We start from the raw sequence: 24,581 nt of genomic DNA, 5'->3' as shown, positions 1-24,581 counted from the left end.
AAATCCAATTGCCAGGTTTTTTGTTTTTTGTTTTTTATTCTTATGTTAATCCCCATACATTACATCATAAGTTTTAGATGTAGTGTTCCATGATTCATTGTTTGTGCATAACACCCAGTGCTCCATGCAGAATGTGCCCTCCTCAATACCCATCACCAGGCTAACCCATCCTCCCACCCCCCTCCCCTCTAGAATGCTCAGTTTGTTTTTCAGAGTCCATCGTCTCTCATGGTTCGTCTACCCCTCCGATTCCCCCCCCCTTCATTCTTCCCCTCCTGCTACCTTCTTCTTCTTCTTTTTTTTTTTCTTAACATATATTGCATTATTTGTTTCAGAGGTACGGGTCTGAGATTCAACAGTCTTGCACAATTCACAGCGCTTACCAGAGCACATACCCTCCCCAGTGTCTATCACCCAGCCACCCCCTCCCTCCCACCCCACCCCCCACTCCAGCAACCCTCAGTTTGTTTCCTGCAATTAAGAATTCCTCATATCAGTGAGGTCATATGATACATGTCTTTCTCTGTTTGACTTATTTTGCTCAACATAATATCCTCCAGTTCCATCCACGTCGTTGCAAATGGCAAGATCTCATTCCTTTTGATGGCTGCATAATATTCCGTTGTATATATATATACCACATCTTCTTTATCCATTCATCTGTCAATGGACATCTTAGCTCTTTCCACAGTTTCAATTGCCAGGTTTTTTTGTTTTGTTTTGTTCTTACCATAGCTGTCCTAGACTAGCGGGTATATATTGCCAAAATCATGCCACAGATAAGGGCTCTCCCACTTGTGAATGCTGATTGATAATCTGTTTCCCAGTAGCACGTTTACAAGGGGATTTAACCAGGTATCTTTCCTTCTTTCTTTGTTGAAATAAACTCCTTTACCCTCCTACCTCTTTCCTCACCTAAGGGAAATAATCTACTGTGTACTATAATTTCCCAGTAACTAATTCCTTTCCAGTAATTACTTCCTACCCATCCTTCAAGATTAGTTCATACAGTACCTTTTCCAGGCTTCCCTTTCTTGACCTGCACTACTGCTGTGCAGAATTCCTTTTTATATGCCATTAGTGCACACTGTGTTTATACGTGTTATCACACTGAATATGATTGCGGAGTTGTCTGCCTCTGTGAAAGTTTTGAAAGCAGGGATTATTTTATTAGCTACAGCACCTAGCACCATTTTTTTTTTTTTTAACAAAAAGGTACTTAATAAATGTTTGGTAAATTTACAGATGAATGGAACTCTTATTGTGTGGTTATGAATGTTTGTGGTATATGCAATAATTTAGCAGTGATGAAATAAAAGATAATATTTTTCAGGATTATCACTGACCAAAGCAGACTACCAAACTTTGATTTGAAATTCCATCTCTGAGGTCCTCATGTTCATATAGAATTGACAACTTGTTAAATATCTAGCTATTCAAGAGTAATCTTTACAAAGAATATTGTTTCTTCATATTATTTCTCAAACTTTGTATATTAGAATTTAATGTATGCTGGGTTTGAGTCTCATTATAGTTTATAACCTATGCTTACTTTGCCTATATGCAATCTAAAAATGAGTTGACATCATGCTTTTAATTATAGTAAATTAAGTTGTTTCATAATTTCCACAGTATGATGCCTGTAATATTAATCAGACCAAATCATCACATTACATAAAGTTAATCATTAAAATGATCATCATTACTGCATGCGATAGCACTCTATTTTTATTTCACTCAGCATCAACCACGTATCTTCCCTGAATATGGAGATAAAAATCAAAGCTAAGGAGGTTTTTCTTACTTTCCTTATACGGTGTGAAAAGAAAGTAACAGTTTGGTTTATTGAGCCTCCAAAATGGAACCTTATAGATGTTTCTCCTTCAGTCCCTTGGGTAATTATTGGTGAAGATAAGGACAAGAGAGGTTTGTATGTTTTCTTGATGTACCAGTTGTCCCTCATGAGAACAGGCACCATCAAACAAATAAATAAATATGTGTGCCATGAACAGAAGTGTTCATGTGCCAGAACTACAGAGTTGCTGATTATTAGTGATTATTAACAAACATTAGGTATTAAAAAGCACTGACACTGACATCTGTGAACTACTTAGCACAGAAGACTGATTAATTTAAACAGTAAAATATTAAGACCCACTGCATGAGGTTAGACCACTGGTCAGTCTGGCCCATCATTTTGTCATGGCAGTGTCACTGACAGCTGAGAAAGAACATCACTTACTTTTTATTTCAACCTCACAAAATAGGATGCTATGGTTCGGGTAGCATATCTTCTGCATGCCCAGTGTTACGTGCTTTGGATTGGGTGTTTAGTAGCCATTGACTCCATATACTACTAGTTGATTGTCCTTTCATTAACTTGAATGTCCTCCAAGTTTTCATTAGTCATTCATCTTGGTAAACAAAATGTTATTCAAAGTCTACTGTGTGCTAGTCATTTTGATAAGGCTAAAATTCACTTGATGTCCTTCCATGTGGCATATTGGCTAGAGTATATTCTGATTTGTCAGGCATCTGTTTGACCATTCATATGCTTATATTCATCATTTGTTAAATATTTGAATATCACTGCTCGACCCTGGGGATAGCAAATTAAATAAGATATTCTTTCTGTACTTAAAGAGTTTTATGAAGGAATTTACTGTCTAACAAATAAATTTATTTAAATTCTATTTTAATTTTTCACTTTTGTATCTTGAGATTTTGTGTTATATGTCCTTACTATCCACTGTATGAACTAGTACTTCTTTGTTCTGAGCTTACACTTTCTCTGGATTCAAGGAGTTGCCATTAATTTGTTTACAATATTGAGTTCATAAGTCCATCCCTTGGTCACTATATTTCATGATTTTATTGTACTTCTAAACTTACTTAGAATAGGAAGCTTGAATCTCTTCTTCCCAATGAGGGCAGTCTTTCTCAAGCCAGCCCCTTGGTTGACTAGATCCTTTAGACTAGATCCTTTCCTAGTCTAATTAGCCTTGTTTTTGAGATTCCATAACTAGAACCGAAGTCTTATTCTTTCAAATATATATAATTGCTGTCTTGGACATTAATGAATATCACCCAGGATTTTGTTTAGCCATATCAGGATTTTAGCTAAACTTTGTCATCCCTTAATATATCTTTGGTTTCTCTGAGCCTCAGTTTCTCTTCTTAGCAAGGAAATAATGCTTCTTCCCACCTGGGATTAGTTGTGAGGACAGCAAGCAGCAGAGTGCCTGAGGTTGGGTGCTAAAGCTATAAATCATGATACCCAGTATGTTTCTGGCTTTTTGAGCCACAATAAGGAGAAAACATTAGTTTAAAGCTTAATACCTAATAATAATAATAATAATAATAATAATAATATATAGGTATCATAATATATCTTCTCTCTGAAAATTAAAATGAACCATATGTAAAGTATGTAAAAGAATACCTGCTATGGTGGCTCCTCGGTGGCTCAGTCAGTTAAGCATCAACTCTTGATTTGTGGCTCAGGTCATGATCTCAGGGTCCTGAGATCAAGCCCCATGTCAAGCCCCACGTCTCGCTTCACACTAAGTGTGGAGCCTGCTTAGGATTCTTTCTCTCTCTCCCTCTGCCCCTCCCCTGGCTTCTCTCTCTCTCTCTTTAAAAAAAAAGAAAAAAGAAAAAAGAAAAAAAAAGAATGCCTGCTATGTAAGCATCTATTATTGTTATTTTTGTCTTGTTAGATTTCTTAAATAGTGAAAGTAAATTCCTCTATTGTCCACAAATAACTCAAAGAATATTTCATTTGACACATGACTTTACTTACTTTGAATTCTCATTTTCCTAAAATTCCCTATTGACTGAGATAAATCTTATCATCTCAAAAAAAAAATCTTATCATCTCAGCTCCTCTTTTCCCAATATAAGATCAATACTTTCCAAGTAAATACATATGTTAAAGTGATATCTTCCTATCTTTCCTTTAAAAGTTTTTCCATCTCTTGCATAAAATGAAAAATAGCTATTTAATAGCAAAATACCAAGAAGTGGTATGATTTATGTTTGCTGCCCAATTGCCTAGTCTTACATGTTTTAGAGAATATAGAACATATCAAGTTTCAAAAGTAGAATTTCAGAGTAATCTTTGTGGGGGCCACTGTTCACACTCCTCAACATCTGTGCACTCTCACATAGTTGGCATAAATACTGAATATTTAAGTACAAGCTATATGGAAAATTATGATGTGAACTGAGGATATATTAAAATACAGTTTCTTCATGTTCTTAACGGCGTGTAGTTTTTAGGCCCTCAAAAGTAAAAAACATGGTTAAGAATACTACTAAAGCATGTTCAAGCATTAAATCATTGATACTCATTATTTAAAAAGTTTTGATTTGCTTGCAGTGCCCAATTTGGTTTTAATTCAATGCCAAATTTGCCAAAAAGTATGAGATTATCTACATAGAATAATAGATACTACCTAAGTATTAATAGACACGAAAAATAAAACAGGACAAAATAGACCCTAAATCAGTCTGAGACATTCTCCCAATATGTGCCTCATAGCTCAGGATTTTATTTCCGTCCTTCACAGAAAAGAGTACTATTATAAATATGCATCATGTATTGATTTGTTCAAACCATAAACATTTGTCATTGTTATTCAATCAAGTTTGGCATTATCATTAAAATTTAGCATCACTCGACATTTTTGAAACACAATAAACTGGTTTATATTGATGGGTTATAAGGTGCTACATAATGCAAATGTGACAAAAGTGATACAGAAACATATCTTATGTATGGAGCCATATTTAGTTTGTAATTAGAACTATTTAAGCAATAGTTTGCCTTCTAGAAATCATACATTTTATTTTGTGGAAAATTAAAGAGGAGTCTAAGGTTCTTCGGCTTTTTCTTTTTCTTACCTTTGCTCCTGGGCCACCTTTCTATTGGAATCATAATCCCAGTGTTAAGTGGTATTGAATAGTTTGAAGAATGATTTGGGGGGGGGGTAGTCAATTCAGAGAATTGCAACTACAAATAAATAGTATTTACTTGCATCTTCTGTATGTTAAGTTCTGCTTTCGGTGCTTTACATTTCTAAATAGCTTTAGAAACACCACATACCAAGTAATTCGGTATTATCCCCATTTTACATATAAGGAGCCTAAAGATCAGAGAGATTTATTTAGTGACTATCTCAAGTAAGCAGTAGGAGCAGGTTTCAAACCTGATTCAGTTCCACTTAACCCTAATTTTCCTGTGTAAACAATTTGAGATCTATTGTTTTGTGTACTTACTACCCATGACATACCAATATCTAGTATTTTTTATATCAGTAATCTCTTAGTTTTATAAAGAAAAAGGAAATCTAGTATTTTTATATCAATAATCTCTTAGTTTTATAAAGAAAAGGGAAATCTAGTATTTCTTATATCAGTGATCTCTTAGTTTTATAAAGAAAAAGGAAATACTGTGCAATCATAATTTATGTGGTCCAATTTTTAAGGCTTTAAGGCCAATATTCAAAACATATCTTAAATAAGACATCGACTGAAGAGTTCCATGCCAATATATAGTAATGACTAGTGTTTCTCAGTTTTTTTGTTTAAAATTTTATTTATTTGAGAGAGAGAAAGAGAGAGCACGAGGGGGCAGAGGGAGAAGCAGACTCCCCTGCCTAGCAGGGAGCCTGACTTGGAGTTTGATCCCAGGACCCTGGGATCATGACCTGAGCCAAAGACAAACTCTTAACCGACTGAGCCACCCAGGTGCCCCATGTTTTGTTTTGTTTTTTTAATTATCCCTCTAGGGAATCTTTTTAAACTTTTTTTCCTAAATAACCCACCCCCCCCCCCACACCACACACACAAATACACTGTAATTTTATACTACAGATACCCTGTATGTTTGTTTATATATTACTGCTGTTATGGGGGGGGTGTCACAAATTATTATGACATCTAAGATTCTTTCCTTCCTCAAGAATCAGTTTTTGCTCCCTTATGGATGATATTACGCTCATTGAGAATGGATGGTGTAGACCAACTAAGTTAAGAGTTAGTCAGCTGTTGTCTGGGAAGACAGTGGTCCACAAATTGTCATTTCTAAACCAGAAGCATAGCATCACTTAGGAATTTGTTAGAAATGCAAATCCTCAGGCCTTATCCAATCCCATAGAACTAGAAATTCTGGGGGTGGGTCCATACAATCTGTTTTAACAAGCCCTCTAGCTGATTCTGATCCATGCCAAAGTTTGGAACCACTAATTATGGACAGAGTGCTGCGAGGTGGGTTTATGGCTTGATCACAGCATTGAGCAGGTCACTTTATGAGTCAGTTTTTCCATCTTAATGTTGCCCAGACAACTCCTGGTTTGGAACCTTACACATATGACCTTCTCAACCTCACTTGTCAGAATCCTACTGAGAACCCACCTATCTTCCATGAGGGAGGGAAAGAATGAGACGATACCCCCTCAACCTCTCTAGTAGTACATTTTTTTTGAAAAAGACTACTCAACATACTACTTAGGGTTATATTCTCCCAAAAAACAGTAAATGGAAAAAGTAAATAGGTATGTGAATATTAACATTCTGTCTTGATAGGCATCCCATTATGAGCATGAAAACAAAAACGAGGGTGTCCCATTTTATAACAGAATAAAGGAAGTAATAGATGTGGAAGAACTGGGAATTTGTCAAGAACATACTTGTTTCTCTTCCTTAAATTTCTCATTTGCATTTTTATGAAAGTAAGATTGTTATTTATTTCTTGATTCCACAGTTTCTCAGTCTTTTTTTCTCCTACCTACCATTTTAATCACGTACTTGCCGAGATTGGCTCACCCACTTTATTGACTTATTTCCAGTTTAGATATATGCAACCCAGTAATAATCAGAAGTATTTATTTTCATACGTAGCATGACTTAGAAAAGAACTTAACCTACAGAAATGAAAGCATATGGAAAACCGGGCTGCTATAGCCAAAACCTTATTCGCCACCAACCGCAGGGCATGCAGTCCCTAGAACTTGAGAAATATCTTGTGATGCCATGCTCTATAAACTTCCACATGACAACTCCAATCGATTTAAGACTCCCCTGAGTCAGTGATTTGCAAAATGTAAATAGCTAATAACCAAACCTCAGATTTGGTGAAAGAAAAGGCTTCATGTTGATTTAATCATCATAAGCTGTGTCATGTATAATTGAATTAAAAACCAAACATTCAATGGAGAAGAAACATTTTCAAGTTTTTCTGTGTTCTGTTTTGTTTTAGGTGGAACTTGCTATGGAAAAAAAGTGTGAATTCTTGCCTTTCCTTTCCCCACGGAAGGTTATATTGAAAGAAGGGAGAATTGTCGCCATGCAATTTGTTCGGACAGAGCAAGATGAAACTGGAAACTGGCACGAACATGAAGATGAGATAGTCCGTCTGAAAGCCGATGTGGTCATCAGTGCCTTTGGTTCAGTTCTGAGTGATCCTAGAGGTAGAGTATCTGGAGCTGAAATGTGTTAGGCAATTGTCTGTTATTTTAGTGCCATAATAGATTCCAGTTTTCAGGGAATTGTTTTTCACTTTAACATTCATTTTCTTCTTCTAGTATGAAATCCAAGCAATTTTGATTTAAAAGGCTTAGAAATGACATTTAATCCTTATACAGAATTATTTTTAAAGTGGTGGGAATTGAAAATAACATTAATCTTTCTCTTAAGCTGATAATAAAAATACATATTCTATTTTGCAATAACATTTGCCTGTTTCCTCTATAAGAAAGGCTTTTTCTTCAATTAGACCTTGAGTAAGAAAATGTGACAGAGAAGTTATAACAGTCAATCTTCAATGATTCAGACAAATTAAGACCTAATGAATAGGCAAAAATAGAATTCAGGTGTACTGCTGTCCTCATGCCAAACCATCACTAAAAACATCAAAATTATCAAATTAGAAAGTTTGAACTCCTCTTATTTCATCTGGATGGCATAAATGGACATGCTAAGGAAGAACAAAATGCTTTTTTAAAAAGGATAAAAAAGGAAAATGTTTTATGTAATATTCCAACTGAGTAATAAGTTAATCAATTAAGGCTATTGTATGGTATATTTTCACCACACTCATTGTTTTTGTGAGTCGTTCATTTTGCCTTTCCTGTCCCCTATGCGTCTTCATTTTGCAAATTCTTTACCTTTTAATACACACTGTTGAAATGATGATTAACTCTTTTATTTACTGAAGGAAAATAAAAGACATTTCTCCAAGTCAGCGATTCATTATGAATAACAATAATAACAAAAAATCGAGACCTGACAATTCCTATGACTCCCTACTATATCCATGCTGAAATCATATTTTGTGTGTGAAATAAAATTACATTTTGCATCTGAAAAATGCAAACGTGCATTTTTATGCGACAGATAAGTAAAAAATTCAACCAGTCGTCAGGATATTTTATCTGCAGGACATCAAACATCTTGATATTTGGAAACATCCAGATGTTTAATGTCATCAAGATAAATGTTTTCAAATAGCTGGATGATGGCCTGAATTTGTCACTTTTCATCTAGATGTTTATGTGATATGTAGACACAGTCACAGTGTGGTTTGTTTATTCATTAACTGGGTTCAGGAAGAAAAAACAAAGAACAACACGTAAATTGCATTCTGCCCTCTAAAAAATCATACTGTTCTTACTACTCGGCACAGCACCAGAAGCTGAGTAAAAAATTGAATCACAATTAACTAGCAATTCTGTTGATGATTCACTTATCAAGAACTAATTTACCTTACCCATCTAAATTTATGTTTCATGTGACATCTCTAATATTAAGAAAAAAGTATTTTTTTCTAAACAGACCTAAGTTGTTGTAACTCAGATCATAGAAAACAGCTTTCGCAAAACTTAGGCTCGTGTGTGTGAAAAGAGAAAGATTTAACTTAGTATTTAAAATATGAAGTACAAGAAAGTTTGATCTAGTCATGTTTATTTGACAAAGTCATTCCTGAATGCATTTATGTATTTTACTTCTGCACATTTCTTCCAGTGTTTAACACATACTAACCATATACATTTAGACAAACCAAGGAAAAATGTTCCTTTGTTTTCCTTTTTTCCCTCCTCCTCTTGACTTGAAATAACAGAGTGCTTGAAAAATTATTCTTGGGGCGCCTGGGTGGCTCAGTCATTAAGAGTCTGCCTTCAGCTCAGGTCATGTTCCCAGGGTCCTGGGATCGAGCCCTGCATCGGCCTTCCTGCTTGGCGGGAAGCCTGCTTCTCCCTCTCCCACTCCCCCTGCTTGTGTTCCCTCTCTCGCTGTGTCTCTCTCTGTCAAATAAATAAAATCTAAAAAAAAAAAAAAGAAAAAGAAAAAAAGAAAAAATTATCCTTAAATAGAATTCCTTGCTTCTCCAAGGCCTTTCAATGTTTGCATTAAGAAGAAGCCTACTTTCCAAGTGAGAGGAAAGTTGGGAGAACTGGAAGGTGAAATAGCTTGCACGCCTCCCCTCTAAATGTGGTCAGTACTGGTTTTTGAATGGAAAACATTAAAGTAAGGGGGGAAGGGAATCAATCATTGTCAGAATTTTACCAAGAAGATCTTACCCAATTGTCATTTAAAATTTTTTTTTAAACAATTTCAAAGTCAGCAGGTTTTCATATGCACACACATATTAGCTATAGTGAAAATCAGTTTATAGGAAGGAAGTTGTCCATTTAGGTCCAAAGAGAAACTGTTCACATCTCCCTCTTCGATCTTGAATCTTGTTCCATCTTGATACATGTGATGCAATTTATGTGTGACACTTTTGTGATCATCACATATGTGATACTATGTGATTTAATATGTTTATCTATAGCACCTTTCTTAAACCGTCCACCTGCATTTCTACCCCACCCCCCCACCCCCCATCCCCCCACCCCCGCTTGCCTCCTTCCCAACCTCGCTTTGCAAGGCTCCGATGAACTGCATGCCGAACTCCATGACATTTTCTCAGTCCTCATTCTATTTTCTGCATTTGACAATGTTAAATATTTCTTTCTGTTTGAAATGCTCTCTCTAAGTGACTTAACCTTTCTGAGCCTCAGCTTCTTCCTCTGTAAAAAAAACAAGCATAATAAAACCTTCTCCCCCTACCTTTCAGGACTGTCGTCAGAATTAAAATGAAGTAACATGAAAGTGCTTTGGAAATGTAACACATTATTACTGTTTATGGCACTCCCACTTTCTTGTGTTTTTTTTTTTTTCCTTTCAACTATTCCTCTTCTGAGCCTATCACTGAGTACGTTTCCTCCTCTAGCTTATTACTTTTTAGTACTTTCCCAAGTTCAGACTTTACCTATTTTCTCTTAATATGTTTATTCCTTCAGGGAACTGATCACCTCATTAATTCATTTATTATTCATACACACATCCATTCCTGTAAGAAAGACTTAATAAACAATTTCTGTGTGCCAGGTCAAGGCTAGACTTACAGTAGACACTCTTTCACTTCTGTGTAACCGGCTCCAAAATCGCTTTCTCCACTCCATGTCTCAGAAGACCTTTCATCCTTTGTTATATGCCATGCATGTAACGGACATTTACTGAATATCTAATGAAGGCCGGGTACTAAGTTGTATTCTGGAGAGTACGAAGATGAATGAACTATTCCTTCTACTTAAAAGCCTCACAGACTGGGGCAGGGGGCAGACTTTTAAACAAATAATTGTTTTACCAAGTGAGGAATGATGCATTTAGAGACATGTGCAAAGTGAGGAAGGATCACCTCATGAGGTTTCCCTAAGGCAATTGTGCCTCCACTTTGCTATTATTTAAATGCTGCTGTAGTTCTCCCATCACTGAAGTTCAAAATGCTATCCCAGATTCAAATATCTAATTCCAGTTTTTCTTTTCATTAAATTCACCAATATTACCCTATACCATAGGATGAAGCCTTGCTCTTTGCACTCGAGAACTTCGGCAAATGGCTTTATATATACTGTGTATGCAGCTTTATTTCCCACTCTTCCCTATAGGATTATTCCTCCCAGTATCTTCTCACAGATGGATTCCATACTGGTAATTCAGAAACTCCTTGGTGAAGGTATTACATAAAATATTCTGAAGAATTCAAAGAGTGAAATAAACTTGACAGAGTACATATAAAGAATGGTGATAACATATTCTCAGCATTCTCCGATTACAATATTTTAAATGAAAATACTTCTAGCATCTCAGTTATATCAATAACATATATTTATAAGGGTAACCTAAATTGGGAAATTTCAAGGAAATTAAACTTTTAATCTCAGGGTTTTTTCCCCGCATATACTGCATTACTTTTGCAAGTCCTTTAATTTGTGTGTCTCACAAAGAATATAAAATAACTTTACTTAGTATTAAGCACCCAATATGTCTGTAATAAATACTTCCTGTTGTAAAAATGGTGAATGCCTCAAAGCTTATAAAAAATATATCAAATTTATAAAACAAATATGGATCATATCCTTGGATTACAGTTGCGAATTATTTCATTGCTACCAAAGCTAATAACATTTATGAGTGATCATCATTGTTTTATCTAATTCTATTTTATTTCTATTTCATTTTTTGGGTTGTAGCAGTGAGTGGAAAATAGGAACAAAAGACTCTGTATTCCCCATCCCTCTGCATGGAATATATATGTGCTTATTAGGAGCACAATTTAATTGAATCGTTCATTAACTACTGTCCCAAATTCTAAAGGCAATGTGGTGTTTGATTTCTAATTTGATTGAGATAATAAAGTCTCAGCCTTATTTGATATCTTTCCTGTGAAAAACTAAGAGTGGTTCCACCTTTTAAAAATTCTCATCCACTCTAAGTATGTAAGATTCCAAATCACATTAAATTGGGATTTTATTGTTCAAGACTGATTTTAAAGGCTGTCAGTAAATTAAGCACAAGCTACCTCTACTGGCATTTCTAGTCCACAAACATCGCCCTTCAGTGGAAATTTTAAAACATTTATTTATTTCAATAATATGTATTTTGTGATACATAAAGTCTCCTCTTCTGCTAAACACCAATGTCAATGTTTATTGAATTGAATTTTCTCTTTTTTTGTTTGTCTGGACAATCTCAGTTTTAAGAGACTCCTTGCTTATTCTAAGTTTATCTTCCCTTCTCTTTCTGCTTGGAACCAAATAGCTGGTTGTGAAAGTGTGCATATCTTCTCTGTTAGTTTGGAATTGATGAGGATAATAGTTACCATTTTCACCAACCTCACAGCTTCATTTTTCCAATGGAGTTAATAATAACAGTTGGCTTTGTCCTCACCTTCCCAGCAGATCTAGATGACATGATTTTATGTGGCTTTGAATATGCTTCCACACAACTGAAGGAAGGCACCCTAGCCCATGCCATGCCCTCTGTGCCCCTGCCTAGAGGACTGCACCACAGCTGTCCTCTCATTTTTTTGAAATGTTGACTTTAAAAAGAGCTGTGTGCTTTGATCTTCCAGAACTTACTGCAATTTATCTTTCAATTAGATTGTAAACCCCCAAAACACAAAGATCGTACCTTTATAAGTTGTAGTCCCAATAGCAGCCAACATATTAGTATGCCTGTAGTAGATGGATAATATATAGTTGTGTATTTGACTTGACTTGATCCATGTTAAGATATTAATTTTACTACACCTATTTGTCATTTTTTCCTTATGGGGCCAGTTTGGTTTCTTTTTTTAGAAAATATAAAAGTTAAAAACAGTTCTGTTTTTCTATTGCTATTGATTTTTTTTTTCTGTTTTGGCATAAAATGTTGCATTCTTTATAATCCAATAAATATTACACTAATTAGAGGCCGTCTGGTGTAGCAGCTTAGAGCAGGGGTTCTGGAGCCAGGCTGCCCGGCTGGAAACCTGGCTCCCTTAGTCTCTTTGTACTTCATGGTCCTGATCTTTTAAGGGGGCTGATATAGTATCTACCTTCTCGAGTTATTTTAAGAATAAATTAATAATATATGTAAGGCACTTAAATATATTTCAGGCACATAGTAGCATCTCCTAGATGTTACTATCCTTATGTAACAAAACATATTTTAATAATTAAATTGAGTTATATTACACCCTTGTGATAGTATGAATGTTGTCTAGGAATAAAAGCATTTGGAAATCAGGACTTCATCTGGGAACTTGCAGGTTCTGTGGACATGTCTTTGTAAATAAGCAAGGCATGTGCTTTTACACTTATGATTTTTTTTTAAATTTTATTTATTTATTTGACAGAGAAAGACACAGTGAGAGAGGGAACACAAGCAGGGGGAGTGGGAGGGGGAGTGGGAGAAGCAGGCTTCCCGCGGAGCAGGGAGCCCGATGTGGGGCTCGATCCCAGGACCCTGGGATCATGACCTGAGCCGAAGGCAGATGCTTAACGACTGAGCCACCCAGGTGCCCCTACACTTATGATTTTTTGAATATGAAAAAGTTTCATATATTTGGTTAGTTTTTTGTAGAAAAAGATTATACAGTTTGTAACTGTATCATCATTTAAAAAATGTTTTATTATCAATTCTAATGTTTTCCATACCATCAAAGGGAATGAAATTTTCTTTCAATTAATTTTTAGTAGTTAGAAATCTCCATTTTGAGGTTCTGCAGATCATTTATTTATTTATTTATTTTAGATTTATTTATGCATTTTAGAAAGAGAACACAAGTGGGAGGGGCTGGGAGAGGGAGAAAGGATCTCAAGCAGACTCTTGTGCTGAGTGCAGAGCCCGACACGGGACTCAATCTCAGGACCCTGAGATCATGCATGACCTGAGCCAAAATGAAGAGTCAGACACTTAACTGACTGCACCACCCAGGTGCCCCTAAATTAGGTATTTAAAGAGCAAAGGATTTTTAATAACTTTTTTCCTCTTAAAAATGGTGAAACTGGGCCAGTTTTTCATTTGCTTAGTTTTTTGATTGATCATTGTTACTTTTAAGAAGGAGGGAGAGAAGCACTTTTGAGGATACTAAGTTTGAGTTTTAAGTGTTTGAAAATTATGGGATGATACAATAAGATTAAAAACCTACGTTTTTGGAAGGAAGAGATAGGATGAATGGTGGCAGTGAAGCTGATTCAGCATAGTGCTTGCATGGCTCTGCTCCGGAGAGCAAATGACAAAGTGCCTGAACTCTGTAGGTATAGCAAGGAATGTGTGGCCCTTCTAGGAAAGGAGTTTATATACTTCACCCAGTGCCTACATTTTCTTTCTATTCATGTGGCTAGAAATAACAAGAAAACACAAAGCCTAGTTTTCTGAATCTCTAGTGAAACCCTCAGAAACCAACTCCCTTGATGCCGTTAATTGCAATTAGTTTCATAAAGGGAGTGTTTTTTGGGGAAAAAGATTTTAAAATCACTTACCAGTTCCTTTTATTGGAAATCTCTCAGAAAAGTTTTTTAAAACCTCATGGGGTAAATCAAAGATTCGTGTGTAGCTTTGATTCACTTGCCCCCCTACTGAGAAAAAGTGCAGGCTGTGGGTTAATGTGCCTTATCCTGGCCTAAGTCAGAGCTAGAAATTGCCAGTTAGGCAAGAAATGGCATGCACGAGACCCTGACAATGCAGACTTCCAGGAATTTTTCAAATGTGTCCATTTTTCCTCAGTTACTTAAGTGTTAAAGAAAATCTAGGAAAAAGTCTTTTAAGTGAGCACTAGATGAGCCTGGTAATAATAGTTACCTATACTTTTTTTTTTTTTAAAGATTTTATTTATTTATTTGACAGAGAAAGAGAGAGAACAAGTAGGCAGAGAGGCAGGCAGAGGCAGAGGGAGAAGCAGGCTCCCCGCTGAGCAGGGAGCCCAAGTTACCTATACTTTAAAAGACATAGCATCAATATGTTTTACTTGTTTTATTCCTTATTATGACAATTCACTGAGGAAGTTGGAAACACTATGCCATTTTAATAACTCCCCGCCCTCCCACCTTTAAACTAGTGTCTTCCACTTTTCGAACAATAAAACATCTCCTCCAGAAGCTACTGGTTGCACTTAGAGATTGAGCAAATTTTCTTTGAACAATTCGTCCACTTTTTGTGGCCTTCAGCTTGCATAATTCCTCTTCTCCCTTACCAAAAATAAAGAGGAGGGGGAAGGATTGGGTACTGAGTTGAGACTATGCCATACTTGGTAAATTTTCACTGTTGTATGCATTTTTTTTTTTTAATAAATAAATACTTGCAACAAAGTTTCAAGGAACAGACTGTGGAATACTGGACTTCATCAGAGACAGGAGAACTTTTTGGTTGATGGCACAAATGTTAGAAGGAAGGGGCTTACTAATGATTAATAGAACTGAGAATGGATGAGATAGAATTGAAAACTAAAGTTGGCACTCCAGTGTAATGTACTGGACATGTTACAGCACAGTAACTTGCATGGGACTTTTCTTTCTATTTCCCAACGTGCTGGAAGGGACTTCAGAAATCATATATTCTAGTCCCCTCATTTTACAGGCTTCTTTGTTTAACTAGTAACCTCTGATAGCCTGCTATTCCAGGCGCTGAGCTTAGGTTCTAGGGATAAAGTGGTGAAAAGGCCAATGCAAAGCCTTGTCTCCAGAAATGCAGTTTAACGGGGGAGACGCGCCATGATGATAAATTGTGCTGGAGGAAAGCACAGAACACAGTCTGAGGGTTCAGGGAAGCTTCCTAGAGTAAGTGGGTTGTAAATTGAACTTTGAGGGGTATGTGGGAGTTTCCAGGTGGAATGGGGGTGGAAGGGAGGGAGCCCCAGGGAGATTATGCAACTTGCTCAACACCGCACTGTTAGATTAAGCAGTCATTTTACAGTCATCTTAAAAAGCTGTATATATATTAAAAAAATCATGTCTTTTGAAAGTTGTCATCAGCCTACTTATTTTATGCATGTTCTCATCTTTATAAATGAAGGTCTGGATTTTCCATTTTTATTTCTAAAATTGAACTTTTTATTTTATGATTTTTACCATTCATCCTCTCATGATTCATCATGCAGCAAATATTTCTTAATGTCCAACTATGTTATATACACTGTCCAAGTGCTATTTACTCAAATATGAGTAAAAGAGAGTCTTTCACTTCAGGGATCCACAGGCTAATGGGAGAAACAGGCACGTACATACATACATTGCAACATGATGTGCAAATTTTGAGATCACATTTGGACTGGGTTTTGGAGCTTCAGTAGGAGTTTCCCTGTTAGAGGGAATATCATACACAAAAGTGTAAGCTGACAAACGGTTTCATGTGACCAGACAATGGTGAGAAATTCTGCTTAGCTAGAGCAGATGATGTTTGATAAAGTAAGGGTGGAACATGGATAGGAAAAAGATGGCAGGAAATATGGCTAAAAGCTTATGTGGAGTCAAGAGACTTATATGCTAAACTAGGGATTTTGAATTATAGTCTATAGACATCCACGTGACAAAGGGAAGGTTTAGATATGGGAGAGATCTTTATTGTTTTATTTTATTTTTATTTTTATTTATTTATTTGACAGAGAGACAGAGAGAGAGGGAACACAAGCAAGGGGAGTGGGAGAGGGAGAAGCAGGCTTCCCACCGAGGAGGGAGCCCAATGTGGGGCTCAATCCCAGGACCCTGGGATCATGACCTGAGCCAAAGGCAGATGCCTAATGACTGAGCCACCCAGGCGTCCCGAGATCTTTATTGTTAATGAGATAAGACTGATAGGTGCTTGGATTTTGTACCATTTGTATATTCTTCAAAGAGTTGGGAATTAGAAACCATGAAATCATCTTTGAGGTGGTTCATTTCAGAAGACAAATGTGTTTTCTAGTATTGAGCACCTGAATTAGGCAGTTGTTCACTCAATCATGGGTATGATCCCACATTATAGATCCCATAATGGGAAAGTGCCCCAGTAGGATTGTCAGTCCTAAGGAAGGGAGAGAACCTGTGCCCAAATGGGCAGCTCCCAAAGCTATAGGCATGACAGAAGTGATTCATGCATGCCTAATTTCTCCTTCTGATTCACAAATTATGATTACTAATTTCAGCTTCTTGAGGACAGGTAAGAGACAGAGAGACACCACGAGGCTATAACAATGATTGTTTCCCCAAATGGAAAGAGGCATCAGGAGTATGAAAGAAGCATGTTGCTCCATAGGGGCAGTAATGTTATAAAAAAAAAAAAAGAAGAAGAAGAAGTAGGTAGAACTCCAGAAGAACATTGAGAACAAGACGTATTTCTTAAATAGAAGAGTCATGATTTGGTTATCTGTCTGATTAAAAAGGTTGCATGTAGAGTATCTAGCATGGTAGTTTGATCAGATGATCATAATGCTGATAGCACTCAGGAACACAGCAGATGGAACAGATCTGAGGGAAACGGTGACTTGTTGCATTTGGATTTGCTCATGCATTGAACTGGAAACGGGACTAGAACTCAGAAAATAGAGAATGATTGAAAACAGACATTGGAAATCATTACATATCATTTGTCTTGTTTTTTCACTGTCATAACCCAGTACCTAGAACAGTGCTACTCACTGATTGAATTAAAGAATGAAAACTGTCATAGCCTGTAGTTTGGATAATACCTTCTTAAAAGTATGATAAGAGAGGATATGTGGCATTTCTTCTGGAATTCCAGAAACATCTCATTTACCACATTATGAAGGGGAAAAGTCAGTTTGCTGACTTTTATATTTACCATCTGCTTTTCAGATGGTAAATATCTTAAGGAAGACATGGTGTCAAGACACTTTTTATTCCATGATTCTGTACCTTTGCTCTCTTACTGATGTGTGTGGCTCCTTACACTACCATTTCATTTTATAATGCCTCAGTGATAAAACATTAATATCTCCTTTGTAGTGTTTGGTCCCATGATGAGAATGAACTCTTTTTAGTCTTCCCTGTACAGTGTCTTGCTTTCAACTATATTTTGGGCAAGAAACGTTCTCAGGAACCCAATACTAAAACTGCACGTGTTTTCTTAAAAATTGCCCTAATTATCTGATATTTTTCTGACTGGAAGTGAGGATGAAGTGGTGGAATCTAATGCAAGTGCTGGCATTTCTGCAGAATAACCAACCAAAATAATGGCATCTTGGCAGAGTTTTCCTTCGGAATTATTTTAAAAGGGTGGAGGTGATGGCGAAGGAGGGTCAGGCTGATAACAGTGTTAAAAGTGACTTGGAATCAACATCACATCACTTATACCTGCCTTAGACACCCATTTGAAGTACAACATGATATTTCTGTAATTATTTTACTTCCCTGTAATAACTGCATAGGAATAGGTTTGTTTCCCCAGTGAATAGCTCTGTTCAGAGCCTTCCCTTATCTTTATTTTCCAGGTTTCACTAGTGGTTGATATCATATGCATTCTTAGAGGGAGACAGTGGATAAATCAGTAGTTTTCCATCAAATCAAAGATTACATTCAAGAGGTAGAGCAGTGGCATGAAACAACTTTTGCTGGGGAAAGAAGGTAGAAAATGGAAAAATAACATAATTGTTTCAGAGAACAGAAATCATAAGACGTAGCTGATGTTATTCAACATATAGTGAATGTACTAGATGTCCGGGGCTTTTTTGACCATGGCCTATTATATTTGTCTTTTAAATACTAGTTAGCCATGATATACTTAAAGTTTATTCTGAAATCTAATATTCATATGAAATATTGAACTACACTAAGTTACTATGCAATGTTAAATCAAGATGCAAAATTTAGTTAAATCATAAAGTAATGATGCATACTTTATACTACTTTTCTTAGTAATATGTATTTTGTGTTGCAGATTGTTTTGTTGTTAGTGACTTTGCATTTGTATTTGTGGCTCAAAGCACAAAATTAAAATAGCAATATGCCTAATTTAAGATAGTCTAGGGTTAAGTAAGTAACTGACCTATAGAAGTGTAAGTTTTAATTGTATAAATTGGAAAATTATATTGAATCATATTTAATACCTATCTCCTAAATATGGAAACTAGCTACTCAATTCAAGTGGAATATGTACATGGAATTTACTAGATGTCCCAAATGTGCTGGCATTGCTGGAGGAGGAAGCCAGCATTAATATTAACATCCATTCAGAGGTCCCACCCAACATTTATACAGACTAATGCAAACCATTTTTTCATGCTAGCCATACTTATATTTTGTAATTATGAATCTCTTTTAAGTGTTTTCAAAAGACCTTTATTTACTAGCCATTTATTTTTATATACGAGTTCATGAAAGAGTGTCAGGCATGTTATGCACCACATGCTTAACCAATATCCAGTGATTTTTCAAGTCCTCTGAAAAGTGGACTTGACAAAGCACTTGGTTTAATATGGCCCAGTATTTCCCCCTATATTTGCACACTGCTGCCAAATGAACTTCTACATCACTAGTATCAAGGCATTATTCTCATATGTAAGAATCTAAAATTACTACCCCCATCACACTGATGGTAGGATTGAAACCAAATACCTTAATTTAATTTTGACACCCTTTTAATCTTCTCTCCTACATACTTGTGGGACCTTATTTCCCATTCTTTCATGCTGTATTTGCTAAGTATATTGGGTTCTGTGTTAGGTTCTCGTGGGTGCACAAAAATGAATATACGGTCCCTATCTACTGGAGCTTTCAGTCTAACAGAGCGATAAAAATGCACCTAAATAAAAATGCCATTAGATAGTGACACAAGGAGTAACAGATAACCTGTTAGTGTAACACTCAACGTGGAGAGATGACTTCCAGCTCTAAGAATCCAAGAAGGTTTTTTTTTTTTTTTTTAAGATTTTTTAGTTATTTATTTGAGAGGGAGAGAGAGAGTGAGCAAGAGTGCAAGAGCACAGGGGGAGGGAGAAGCAGACTCCCCGCTGAGCAGGGAGCCCGATGCGGGGCTCGATCCCAGGACCCCGGGATCATGACCTGAGCCGAAGGCAGACGCTTAACTGACTGAGCCACCCAGGCGCCCCTAAGAATCCAAGAAGGTTTTATGGAAGCAATGGCATTTGTAGTGGAGATGAGGATGGGGCAGGACTTAAGAGAGCAGAAATAGGGAAAGCACATTTTAGCAGAGTGAACAGGTAGATATGTACACAGAGTAGTCACTTTGGCTAGATCATAATGAGAAACTGTAAAGGTGGAAAAACATATCATTGCTAATTCACAAAATGGTTTTAATGTTAGGCTAAGGTATCTGAATTTTATTCAAAAGTTGGTGGGTACTAGAAATCTAAAGGGGCATGCTGATTAAATGTGTTTTCCTCATACACAGAGGGAAGATAGAAATGTGTGTGTCCATTTTGGCTCCTGCTCTTCTCCTCCTTCTCTCTGTGTATCTTATATATTCTAAATTATATTGACAGTAGGACTGTAGGGTAGTTTATTCATATTTTAATCCAAAGTACCCAGCACAGTCCCAAGCGGTCACTGAATAAATGGATGAATGAATGAATAAATGAAGAGGTGGATGAATTATTGGGATGACCACATTGGGAGGACCACGTGAAATGACTGCTTTATTCAGAATGTCCCTACAGAAAATCCACAGTAAAGACAAAAACATATGAAAGTGGTATTTATGTCAAGTGTCATGTGAAGGCCAGCAAACCTCCATTCTGTTGAGGGAACGGTCAGATGCTGGACACTCTCACTTGCATTAAGAAGATAGCATCCTAACTGGTCATCTTGCTTCGGTATAATCCTACCAGAATCAGCCCTTATAAACAGAAATTATATCATGTCATTCCCCTATTCCAAACCCTCCAGTGGTTTGCTACTTTGTTTAGAATATAGTTCTTCTCAGAGCTTATGAAGCCCTCCTTGATGAAGCCCCTACTTCCCCCTCAGGTCCCCTCACCTCTTACCTTGCTTCCTTTCTTTCGCCCACATAAAGCCTCCCTTCCTCCTACTCACCTCACCCTAATGCCTCCGCAATGCTTCCCTCTGCCTGCAATGATCTGCCTCGAGGTCTTCGCATGCTGGCCTATTCTTCCCCTTCATGTTTTAGCTCAGATGTCATCTCATTAAGAGCCCTCCATGACCCTCCATCTCCCTAGATCTAAAGCACCTCTCCCCCTTCGTACTCCCCTCAGCATGTAACAAACACCCCCTTCCATGTAATCCTCTTCATGACCATCTTCACTATCATACAATTCACTTACTTGTTCACTTTCTTATTTTATGTCAACTGAAATGTATACCCCACAAGGACAGGTCCCTTATTACAGTTTACTATACTGCCTACGGCAGGATTTAGTACATGGTAGACAATAAGTGTTTGCTCATTGAATGAATGAATGCAGGCTAGTACCTTAATTTTTCCTATGCAATCATGATTAAACTCCTGAAAGGGTATCCTGTATGCACTGCCTTGCTGTATTTGCCTTGCTGTATTTTCCAGATCCTCTGTCCTTAACCCCTTTTAACTGCCTTTTGCTTTCATCATTTACTGGCAGATCTCATCTTTTTACTGCTCATTGACCTTCAAATCACCAAATCTAGTTACCTACCTTACATTTCTCTTGTATTTTACATTTCTTGAAATGATCTCTTCTTGGCTTGTGTGGCTCAGAAATACCTTGAGTCTCATGAAATGCTGATGATTCCCCCTCTGGCTTTAGTTCAGGTTGGGCTTGCTGCCACTTTAAAAAATAACTGGTGGACTCTTACCTGGATTTATGTTTTTTATTAACTTTATCCATCCTTATGACTATATCTTGTCCCAAGGTACAGAGCTCTCTCCTGAGTTCTAGGTGTATATCTATCTCCAAATGCCCTGAAGACCTCCATGCTTTTCTAGTTGGTACATCCGTAGCTAATTTGTAGTTAGGTTCAAACCTTAGGAGTGTGACTTGAGTAACTTACCTCACTCTCAGTTTCCTCAGCTGTAAAATTGAAATAACATCTATTCTGTGAGGATTCGAAGAGACCATATATATGTTGCCTAGGTCAGAACCAGCCATGTGTTCACAGAGGCATTCTCAGTAAATGTTCGTCATTATTATCATTGTGAACGCAATAACCTTTGCCAATACCAAAGATATTTTTTGACTGCATTGTAATACAACTCATGCTCTATATAAAGAAGCCGTATTTTTGAATTATGCATTTACTTATGTATTAAAATTGTTTAAAATATATTCTATTGTATGTTTTAAGTTTGCATTGAAGTATGCCTACAGCCGATTGACAAGGGGAAAAAAAGTCATAAGATGGATATCAAAAAATAACCTTAATGAGCTGCTAAAGCTAAAATTACAGGAACTTATGAAATTGGTTAAACATAAAAACCATTAAACTGTTTATTGAAGCTTCACAGATATACTGCAGCTAATGAGCATTTCTGCTATTTAAATAAGCCCAAATTGAACACACATTACATGGATACATAATTAGTCATGGCAGTCAAACACACATAGACTTACTTTTAAAGCTCTATTTAGGGAATCTTTTCCATTTGATTTATTTTGTTAATTAAAATATTTTTCAGTATTCACTTATATTTTAATAATATTGTTTTCTCCAGTAGTATAATTTACTACTGGCTTTCTATTTGTTTTTATTTGTGCTTTAAATGCAGCAAATGGGGATTTTATATTAAACATTTTTCTTAATCCCTTTCTTTAATTATTTATATCACTTGATGGTATCATTCAGCATTTTAAAAGGTTCTTTCACTGGGAAGTATATATAAAATATTTCAGTATCCTTTCTACTTTTTCCATGGACTCCTAATTATCAAGAAGTATTAAGCACCCAAATGTGCATAGAATTATGGTGATTATGGTCCAAATCAGATTAAAGGATGATCTATTCCTTCCAGGAGTTTGTAGCCTTAAGTAGATGGTATCATTGAATATAAATAAGCAAATCAAAGGACAGCATTTGGGAATCCAACAGAGAATTTGAAAACAATCCCCATATATTTCCTTCAAGGACAATGCCCTCCTTGTGGAGATCTCTCCCAGATAAAATGAAATGAAATCTTCAAGGAGTTTAGGGTTTTAAATAGAGGGAATTATTGCAGAGAAATAAGCAAATCAAGGTGAAGTGCTTTTGGACAATTTTATTCTTAATTGATTAGTTGGTCAGTTTAGGAAATGAGGAAAGACTCCCTGTAGAACACAAGTAAAACAAAAGGAGTTGCTACAGGCTATTATTGACATCCATTTTTTTTGTATTTAACTTGGGGAGCCTAAGCTTGTTTCAAGTGTGGAGGGGAGGAAAATTAAATCCGTACTTTCCCACTGCCTGAATTCTACAAGCATATATGAACTGAACATTATTTAACCATAGCAGTAGGCAAATTGAATAGTTAAATCAATCAAAAGAAATAACCAAGTGCATATTCTTCCCTAGTCAGTGTGTTTGTCACTATAGAAGTTTTTTTAGAAGCTTTTTTTTTAAAGGAAAAATATTTGGATTTCCTCTCTACAGTGAGCTGTCTGTAACTGGAAATATGATCTACACAAAAAATAATCAAGACAGGACAATGTGAGTGCTAAATAAATGGAATGAACAACTATTACATTTTTTCAACCAAAAAACATTCATCGAGTTCCTCTTGTGTGCCAGTTTGTGCTAGATGCTGGGGAAGGAGCTGATCAGATATGGTCTCTAAACTCAAGGAATGATAGAGGCAAAGCAACTAAAATCAAGTCACATCATGACTAGGTTAACAGTCAGTTAAATTAACAGTGGTTAATTTAACAAAACGGGAAAAGTTTCCATTGGAAGAGTTGACCTAAAGGCTATTATCTGTAAAGCCAGTCAAGATTAGAATTCTTTGCTATCCCTCTAAACCACCCCCCCCCCTTCATTTTAGTTACTCCCATGGTCCCCAGTTGTGAAACTTTAAGAGACTATTTTTGGCCCATTCCTGACTTCTTCTTGTCCCTACACCAAAGGTCAATTGCAAGGAGGGCTTTGGAGTCAGAAATAACTGGATTCGAATACCAGCTCTGCCACCCCTTGACTATATTTAAGATGATAATACCTACCTTAAAGAGTTGTTTTGTGGTCTAAATGAGATTATTATATGGAAATATACAGCATCATTCCTGCCTCATACAAGGGGTCAATAAATGTTGATTGCTTTTCTTAATGTTCTTCATTAGGTGAGGATGATATAAATGAGATGTCAGAAGTACCTAGGGAGTCTAGGGAGTTTCATTTGCATGAATTGTTGGAACATAGTAACTGACTGGATGTTGAGATCATTGGAGGGAGAAGAATCAAAGAGTATGCCAAGATTTTTAAGATTGATTTCTAGGTCCTTTGAGAAAGAAGAATAGGAAAAAGCAGGAGTGGAGACTGAAGAGTGATCATGGAGGCAGGTGGAAAATCAGAAAGTGTGGTGTCATTGAAGCCAAGCAAAGGGACATTTATGAGGAGGAAGTGGTCATCTGTTAAATGCTGCTGAGAGATGGAGGAAGGCAGTGCCACAATTAGGGTGAGACAAGTGAGGTGCCCACCTGCACTTGAGCCTAAGGTCCTGAGCCTGAGGACCTTCTGAAGTTTTATTCTTTGGGTGCCTCACTCACCTCACCCTAGTCTGGTCCTGAAATAAGGTGATCACTGAGGAGAGTGAGTCACTGTATGTGGCGACCTAGCACTAATTAGTCATCTTAGTGAAAAGAG

General features: G+C 36.6%; 1 protein-coding gene across 1 annotated transcript in view; it reads left to right on the top strand.

The window, feature by feature from the left end:
• The window catches only part of DPYD (dihydropyrimidine dehydrogenase), a 799,188-nt gene that overhangs the window by 362,406 nt on the left and 412,201 nt on the right, over positions 1-24,581 (top strand). The window contains 1 exon segment of the mRNA XM_021690256.2: positions 7,262-7,472. Within this exon segment, the coding sequence (XP_021545931.1) occupies positions 7,262-7,472 (211 nt within the window).

This window comes from Neomonachus schauinslandi, chromosome 4 (genome assembly GCF_002201575.2).
Source record: "Neomonachus schauinslandi chromosome 4, ASM220157v2, whole genome shotgun sequence".
Taxonomy (NCBI): domain Eukaryota; kingdom Metazoa; phylum Chordata; class Mammalia; order Carnivora; family Phocidae; genus Neomonachus; species Neomonachus schauinslandi.
This window is presented reverse-complemented; position numbering and strand designations above follow the sequence as displayed.